Source organism: Lupinus angustifolius, chromosome LG07 (assembly GCF_001865875.1).
Source record: "Lupinus angustifolius cultivar Tanjil chromosome LG07, LupAngTanjil_v1.0, whole genome shotgun sequence".
NCBI lineage: Eukaryota > Viridiplantae > Streptophyta > Magnoliopsida > Fabales > Fabaceae > Lupinus > Lupinus angustifolius.
The window spans coordinates 8,497,127-8,505,748 of record NC_032015.1 but is presented as its reverse complement, the minus strand read 5'-3'; the positions used below and the strand labels follow the sequence as shown (position 1 = coordinate 8,505,748).

The 8,622-nt window shown below is 33.4% G+C and overlaps 1 protein-coding gene across 2 annotated transcripts; it reads left to right on the top strand.

Moving 5' to 3' along the window:
- LOC109352193 (ABC transporter B family member 28) lies at nucleotides 713–8,486 on the top strand. 2 transcript variants are annotated; one of them, XM_019594063.1, is made up of 17 exons: nucleotides 713–1,162; nucleotides 2,135–2,322; nucleotides 2,450–2,473; nucleotides 2,872–2,973; nucleotides 3,252–3,342; nucleotides 5,308–5,408; nucleotides 5,513–5,563; nucleotides 5,652–5,780; nucleotides 5,997–6,059; nucleotides 6,274–6,553; nucleotides 6,912–7,060; nucleotides 7,155–7,244; nucleotides 7,340–7,474; nucleotides 7,560–7,616; nucleotides 7,715–7,771; nucleotides 7,965–8,208; nucleotides 8,321–8,486. In XM_019594063.1, exons 1-16 carry the CDS (start codon nucleotides 790–792, stop codon nucleotides 8,199–8,201), a joined length of 2,127 nt encoding a protein of 708 aa, XP_019449608.1. In that variant the 5' UTR covers nucleotides 713–789; the 3' UTR covers nucleotides 8,202–8,208; nucleotides 8,321–8,486. The 2 variants fall into 2 exon arrangements, with proteins under 2 accessions (XP_019449608.1, XP_019449607.1); XM_019594062.1 differs by having other exon boundaries at nucleotides 7,965–8,486.

Sequence of the window (8,622 nt, the reverse complement as noted above, 5' to 3'; positions counted from 1 at the left end):
ATATATAAATAATTATTATATATAAAATAATATATTTTTTGTAGTTCTAAGAGTATTTCTCATCTTTTTTGGTAAAGAACTTATATCTTTCGGGATGCGTGACTGTATCTTTCAACAAGTGTCTCTATCAAGAACATCATAGGAATCTAGCGGTCTGGCCTTACATCACTAGTATGTGTATATTATAAATTTATCATTATATTTTAATTATTGAAATCTATTATAAAAATGTATATTATAATCAATTTCAAGTAATACATGGTTACATATGAAACACAAATTCAATTTAGAACAAATTATGAGTAGAGTAAGATGTATAATTTTATGTGTCACTTAATATCAAATTAGAAAAATACTTAATTATTAAAATTTTAATTTAAATATTTTTTTAATCAATTATATTAAGTGACACATGAAGTAATAGAAAATGTGCTCAAAATATAATAATGTATATTTCCACCAATATATTATGGGAAGTAATCGGCTTATTGAGTAAGTGTAAAAATCCTACTCCATATTTTAATTATTTATTATAGGAAAATCTAATAATTAAATTAGTGAATAAATCTAAAATATTAAATATTCCTTAAATAAATAAGTAAGATGTAAAATCTTTTTTTCTATTTACTCATGTGATATTTTTATTGTGGATATTTTTCCGAATAAATAAATGATGAGGATTGTATTTTTGCCGTCCGTGTATGTTGAAGCTATTTTCCAAACCACCCTCTCTTTTCTCTGTCCTTCAAAAATCCAGTTACTTATCAGTTTAAATTTCCATCAACAACCATGGCCTCTGCAGCCACAACACTATGTCTCCCTCCTCTTCCTTATACTCTCAGAACTCTGAAACCAACACTCTCTCCCTTTCTCTCTTCCCAACAATCACTCTCTTTCTCTCACTCCACGCTCCTTACTACAACAACTAAACTCTCCACAGCCACCCCACGCGCCTACGTCACTGGACCCGTATCGGACCCCATTTTCGGAGACCCAGATCCGAATATTGATGGGTCGGGTCCTGAGAAGGTCAAGCCACGTGGCGTTATAAGCCGAGAGCTTCTTTGGACGCTTCTGATGAAGCATAAGTTGAGGCTGGTTGTTTTGGTTGCAACTCTTTTAGCATGCACTACCTGCACTCTATCTATGCCCATTTTCTCTGGTTCCTTTTTATTCTTCCTTCTTTTACACCTTTTAATTTCATTTTCTTATTTTATTTTATTTTAACTGTTATGATGTTTAAGGAGGGATAATTTGACCTTTAATTCTTACAATAAGGAAGTTGGTTATTGCATTTTTGTTGCAATATTGCAAATTCATAACATTTTGGGTTAATGTATTGTGTCATTGCAAAATGTGTTTTTTACATTTGGGTTGGTCACAAACTAAATACGACCCAACACTTAAATTAAAAGAGATGAATTGTATTTTAAAATTTAACATGAGCTATAAAATGCTATTTCTAATATAATATTTGTGATATTTTCATCTTTAACTATATGACGGCCTAATGCATGAGGCTCTCACTTCGTATAATTCCGGAGGGTTATAAAAGTTAAAAAAAATTGTCAATTTAAAATGTTGTTGAATGTAGCCAGGAGTGTCGAAGAGTATCCCACACAAATACGAGTCTGACACAGACACAACAACCCTTGTGAAGTCTATGTGCTTCCTTGGTTGGTCACCATAATATATAGGCTTGTGTCAATGTGAATGGGAGTGAGGTGGAGTAGACCATAGTTACTAGGGATGTGATACCCGTCATATCCCGTATGATGGGTATCGTTATGTAGTTCATCATCTTTATATTGTTATTAGAAGACTTTCTTTAAAGTAAACCTGGTATGTAGTATGCTAAGCAACAAATTGTATGCAGTTTGAGAGGTTGATGGGCGGATTCAGCGGTACACAAGTTTAATGAGAAAACTTAGTAACTACAGAGTTAACATGCTGTATCTAGATGTGAGAGAGATGTAAATCGGGGTGTGAAATATAACTTTGTACGGACAATAGAATTGTTTATCTTTTGATTCCTTTTTGCTCATTGTTCATGTATAGCTTACTATTGAAGATAGCAAGTCTTATTTTGTTCAAATATTATATAATACTTCCTTATATATCGTTGTTTTATCAGGGAGGTTTTTTGAAGTTCTTATTGGTTCTAGACCAGAGCCATTATGGAAACTGCTCACTAAAATGGGAGTTCTGTATGCACTGGAGCCAATTTTAACTGTTATTTTTGTCATAAACATGAACATAGTGTGGGAGAAAGTTATGTCAACTCTAAGAGCTCAGATCTTTGGAAGAATTTTGATTCAGAAGGTAAAGCCAAAACTTCCAATATTCTTTATTTTTAAGGACATGTATGGCAGTTTGTATTATTGGAAAGAAGTTATTTTTCAATGACCTTTTAATCACAGATTTGCGTTGTGTTATTTTGTTTATGCAGGTTGAATTTTTTGACAAATACAAGGTATGTGTTTGGAATTACTTAGTTATCTGTGCATTTACTTTTCATGTTTATGAGTCTCGAGACACTTGGGTTGAAAGTTGAGACTTGAGTCTAAGTGAAGAAAATTCTCGTTCTATCATTTTCACCTGATTTCGTTTATGGTTCTTTATTGTTTTTGTTTTCCTTCCCTCTCGGTTCTCCCCTCTTAACTTCTCTTCTGTTCTTTCCCTCTCATTCTCATCTGTTGAGCAACATAGCTAAATTCCATTTTTGTATTTTTAATATATATGTTTTAAATGTAAATTTTGCAATTTTATAAGCTTTATAGTGTAGAGTATTGCTTTATTTCTTCAATTGTCGGATGGTAAACTGAGTTTGCACTTCCATAACTATTGCACTGACTGGTTTGCTCCTTATAGGTTGGTGAACTGACTGGTTTGTTAACATCTGATTTGGGTTCTCTTAAAGGTATTGTGAGTGAGAATGTTTCAAGAGATCGCGGATTCAGGGCATTTACTGAGGCAAGCAACTCTACACCAATGAAGTGAGCTTTATATTTTTTATATTTAAGCATGTGTATGATTCCCTTTGCAATTTCATTTTGGTGGGTTGAATTTCCTTCATTTCTTGAGGAGCGGGAGTTTAGCGTACCACAATTTTGTTGTTTGAGTATGGAAGAATTGTTTCCTCACCTGTCAATAACCTAATTTTTTGTCACTTATGGTTCTACTCATGCATATAGTTTGCATTGTTTTCTGCTTACACTCATGTGTACAATTTTCTCTCTCTGTTATTGCAGGTCTTTGGGACAATTTTCATACTTTTTGCTTTATCCCCTCAACTGGCACCAATTTTGGGTGTTCTGATGCTTGCAGTTTCTGTTTCAATTGGTAAATTTCTATTGTCTTTGATGGTATCAATTTCGATGATCATGTTGTTCTAAGGTAGGGGTGGCAATTGGATGGGTTTGGATGGATTTGGATATGGATCCTAATGGATGGATAGAAAATTATCCATCAATCCATATAAATCCATTATATCACATTTTTAAATTATCCAATCCATCCATACCCAATGAATTCCAATCCATCCATATCCAATGAATTCCAATCCATCCATTCTATCCATATATCCATTTTAATGGATTGGATGGATGGATATCCAATCCACGTTTTTATTTTTAATTTGAACAAAACATTTTTAATAAAGCAATTTGAAGAAGAAAAATTCTTTTAAAAATTATTATTTAATAAAGCATTTTTAAATATCAATTTTAAAAAAATAATTTCCTTAACAAACACTTTTAAAAAGTGCTTTTTTTACTTTTAAAAAGGTAAATTTGTGAATTTTTTTTATAAGCACTGTTACTGGCAAGAATCTCTGGTGTAACATAATTGGTAGGATTATAAAAGTTTGGTTCGGTTTTTGAAGCAATTTAGTGACCGAACCGAACACAAAGATATGGTTTGGTTCTACTCGATTAACTGCAGATTTTATTTAGGAACCGAACCGTTCATTTATGCTTCGATTCGGTTCCACGGTTTTTCCCGTTCATTTATGCTTCGGTTCGGTTCCGTGGTTTTTCAACTTATTTAAAGAAAATTCTTCAAGAAATAGTTGAACAAAATTTGCAAAGTATAGAATCATCTAAATGAATACTAAATGCATCAATAATAAAGTATTTAATACTCTTTCTAGTAAAACAATAATAATTCAACATCTCAACGCACTACAAACTTGAAATTTTAGTCCACAAAATATTCGACAATGTCAAACAAAATTTATGAATGGCAAACTTAATACCAATTCTTTAGTCCAACAGTCTATCTTCTCAATGGATAATAGGATAATAGATATTTAGATTTGTTTACTAATTTATTTTTTCTATTTGCCTCTTACTTATAGCCTATATGTATTAATAATCCTAAATTCTTAATCATATTTTATTTCCTAACTTTAAAGTTTAACCATCCAAATATAAAATAAAATTATTTTTTAATATGCGGTCCAGTTCCAAAATTTACAAAATCGTGAACCGAACCGAACTTAAATGGTTCCAAATAAAAAAACTGAATCGAACCGCAGAACCGAACCACATTTTATGGTTCGGTTCAGTTCGATTTCATCAGTCTCACAGTTTAAACGGAACTGCTTACACCCTTAATAATAGGGACTTCCACAAGTTGTATCTAAAAATCCATCATCCTGAACTATTTCATTTTGTTATTATATTATTATATTAGTCAATAACCAAAATGATATATTTATACTTTGCATTAAGATGTTGGGGTAAAACCCTAAGGCCGAAATCGTTTATACTTTTTTGATAAGCACTTTTTAAAATTACAATTGCAATTTTCAACTTTTATAATGTGTGTGAGATTGTTCTTAGAAAGGTGAGAGAATTTTTTTTATATTAATACTGAATTAATTGGAAAAAAAATGTTTTTAATTTTATTTTTTTGAATGGATTGGGTATCCATCTAAATGGATATACCCATGGATATCTATTGGATATAATGGATGGATTTGAATCCATCCATTCTCAATACTATCCATTAGATTATATCCATTTAAATCTATTAGTTCTAACGGATGGATTTGGATGGATTTTGGATTATGGATAATTTTGTCACCCCTACTCTAAGGTTACCTCTAACATTGATGTGGTTTATTGTAAATAAAAAAGAAATGTAAATAGCCCATCCATTTATTTCTCCTTTCTTAATTTTTAGGATAATGTGCATCATAAGCTGATAGTTTTGATGTAGCTTGAACTACAAATGCATATTTTGAGCTGTTATTTGTCAGATCATGTTTTCTTTCTTCTGCTGATTATTTTTTGGTTCTTGAAGCTGTCTACAAGAGATCAACTTTGCCGGTCTTTAAAGAACATGGTTTGGCTCAAGCATCTATATCTGATTGTGTATCAGAAACATTTTCTGCTATTCGAACAGTGAGTTTCCAACAGTTCATATTTTTATGATAAATATTTTGTCTTGTACACTGTAAAGCCTTGGATTTATAGTTGACAGCTAAAACAGTGATATGTGATTATAGGTAAGATCCTTTGGTGGTGAAAAGCGCCAAATGTTTTCATTTGCTAATCAGGTAAAGTTATTCAACACCGAATAACTGTCATCAGAGAAGGTAGGACACTGTCTAAAATGCTTTTATGTTAATTATGAGTTCTCTGCAGGTTCTATCATTCCAATCAAGTGGGATAAAGCTTGGAATCTTCAAATCTGTGAATGAATCCTTGACGAGAGTTGCTATTTACATTTCTTTAATCGCATTATATTGTCTTGGTGGAAGCAAAGTTAAGGCGGTAAGAAATTCTAGCTCCTGCAGCCTTTCTCCTCTATTATAATGTCAAATTTGCTTCCTTTCTGCAACAGATGTTGGTCATCCTTGTGCTACATAAATACTTTCTCACAACTGATTTGTTATCCTTGTGATGCTATTCATCTTTCTTTTATCATTTAAGTCAATTTTTCAAATAATGCATGAAACTTTCTAAGTTGATCTTAATTCTTCCACTCAGGGTGAGCTCTCTGTTGGACATATGGCATCTTTTGTTGGATACACTTTCACTTTAACATTTGCTGTAAGTACTTTTTTTAACCTTTCATTACCACCAGCAAAATATTACAACCTACAATAATCATGTATAAGAGGGCCACCTTCTTTGAATGGTTCCGATTCTACACATAATATTTCACTCTACATTAACATAACAAACTTTGCTGTTTTCAGTGCTTTTGCTTGTTATTTCACTTCATTTCCATCCTCTCTTCGCTATCTGATATTATGTCTTTCAGGTTCAAGGACTGGTTAATACTTTTGGAGATCTTCGTGGTGCTCTTGCTGCTGTCGAAAGGATCAACTCTGTTTTGTCCGGGGTTCAAATCGATGATGCCCTTGCCAGTGGCTTAGAAAGAGAACTGAAACAAAAATCAGGGGGTGATGACAACTATAAATTGTTTTTCTCTACTAATTCTGATGAGAAAAACCAAAGTAATTATTTACAGTACATGTCAGCACTGAAAACATCCAGTAATTTGGTTAGCTTAACTTGGTCTGGAGATGTTTGCCTTGAAGGTATCTATATTCCACCTTTGTTCAAGAATTTTTTAATGTGTTTTTCCTATATCAACAATGATGTTTGCAATGTTCTTGTACTGGGAGTTCCTTCATCATCTTACCTTTTTATTTTTTATTATGAAATGAATTTCCAAAGTTTCAGTAACTAAATAGATGAGTTTTATGTTGGAGTGAACTTGATTGAGTACTTGCTGTTCAAAATCGCACTTCTCAAAAATAGAATTAGTGACAGCCACAGGAGCTTGAAGAAGATATATAATCTTCCACCTTCAGTTTTAATTTATGTCCACACTGATTTGTCGAACTTAGTAAATGGCTATGCTTATATCAGTTATATGATTATATCATACTGCAGATGTGTATTTCTCTTATCCTTTAAGGCCGAATGTGGAAATCTTACGAGGTTTAAATTTAAGACTAAAATGTGGAACTGTAACTGCATTGGTGGGTCCTAGTGGTGCAGGCAAAAGTACAATAGTACAGCTGTTGGCTCGCTATTATGAGGTTTAATTTCATTTTCTGAAGCCTTAAGCTGAAATTTAATTTTATTTCTTTGTCTTGAAAAGTACATGCATCAAGTGGCGTTTTGTTTATGTAGCCAACAACAGGTTGTATAACAGTGGGAGGAGAGGATGTTCGAACATTTGACAAGAGTGAATGGGCCCGGGTTGTCTCTATTGTAAACCAAGTATGAAAAGTAGTAAAAGAAAAAGAAAAGCAAATACTTATTTGATATTAAACATATTGCTCCATTTCTTTAAAACTAATACTAAGATGTTGCAGGAGCCTGTTCTCTTTTCGGTGTCTGTCGGAGAAAATATTGCATATGGGCTCCCAGATGATGATGTTTCTAAAGATGACATTATTAAGGCAGCGAAAGCTGCAAATGCTCATGACTTCATACTTTCACTTCCACAGGTTTGTTTGTCTTCTAGGTATGCAGATGCATTTTTATTGGTACAACTGTTAACTTGTTTCTTTATTGTTCCTATTTTATGGAAAGGGCTATGATACATTGGTTGGTGAGCGTGGAGGCCTGTTGAGTGGAGGACAAAGACAGGTATAATAGAGCTTACATACAACCTTTCCCTTGCAAGAGCATGCATTTTCATACATGGACACATTAAAAAGTTCTTAACTCGTGTTTCCAATCTGCAGAGAATCGCCATTGCCCGAGCTCTGCTAAAAAACGCTCCAATCCTTATACTTGATGAGGTGATCTTTTTGTTTAATTCTTTGGTTTTCTATGTAGTCTCTGTCCATGCTTTGGTTCACTGGTACTACGAGATGGGACGATTCAGAGTCAGGGTACCATCAAGCCGTGAAAGACCTACCCTCCTGTTCATAAAGCCTATTCATTATATCTTAATTATGGTCTTCTTGATATAAAGGTTATTTTCTGCTGCAGGCTACAAGTGCCTTAGATGCTACCAGTGAGCGCTTGGTTCAGGACGCTCTCAATCATTTGATGAAGGGGAGGACGACGTTAGTAATAGCTCACCGGTTAAGCACAGTTCAAAATGCCCACCAAATTGCACTGGTTTCTGATGGGGGGATTGCAGAGATAGGTACCCATCTTGAACTAGTGGCTAAGGAGGGCCAATACGCCTCACTGGTCAGCACTCAGAGGCTTGCATTTGAATGAATAAAAAATGATGGTCTTCATAGTTTTTATTATACAAAATTGCCTAGCATGAGGCATGGCACTGGATAATTTGGGGGTCAGTTTTCAAGCAGAAAATGTTATCTTTGACACAAGCAGTGATAATTTGTCTCAAATCAAATGTATACTAAGGACACTTGGAGGTTGCTTAAGGCCAGGGGTACCAGTTTGATTGAGAAGTGTATCATAACAGGAAAAATAAAAGGTGTATTTAATTGGATAGTATTACTTGGAATAATTATAAGATTTTCATTTCAAACATTGTTATTTTATTGCCCAAAAAGTCAAATAAAAAGAAATTTCTGCACCAGTTACACTTCATTTTAAAGTTGACAATATAGGTAGGTGCTACACTGGCTAGTCTCTTCCTTAGTTCCTTAGCCAAAGTCATTATGCCTAAAAT

Excerpts from the sequence above, each read along its gene's own strand:
- LOC109352193 (XM_019594063.1), top strand. The coding sequence starts at position 790 with ATGGCCTCTGCAGCCACAACACTATGTCTCCCTCCTCTTCCTTATACT. Across the intron at positions 7,061-7,154 it reads TGTTGGCTCGCTATTATGAG|CCAACAACAGGTTGTATAAC; the intron begins GTTTAATTTCAT and ends TTGTTTATGTAG. Across the intron at positions 7,245-7,339 it reads TTGTCTCTATTGTAAACCAA|GAGCCTGTTCTCTTTTCGGT; the intron begins GTATGAAAAGTA and ends AAGATGTTGCAG.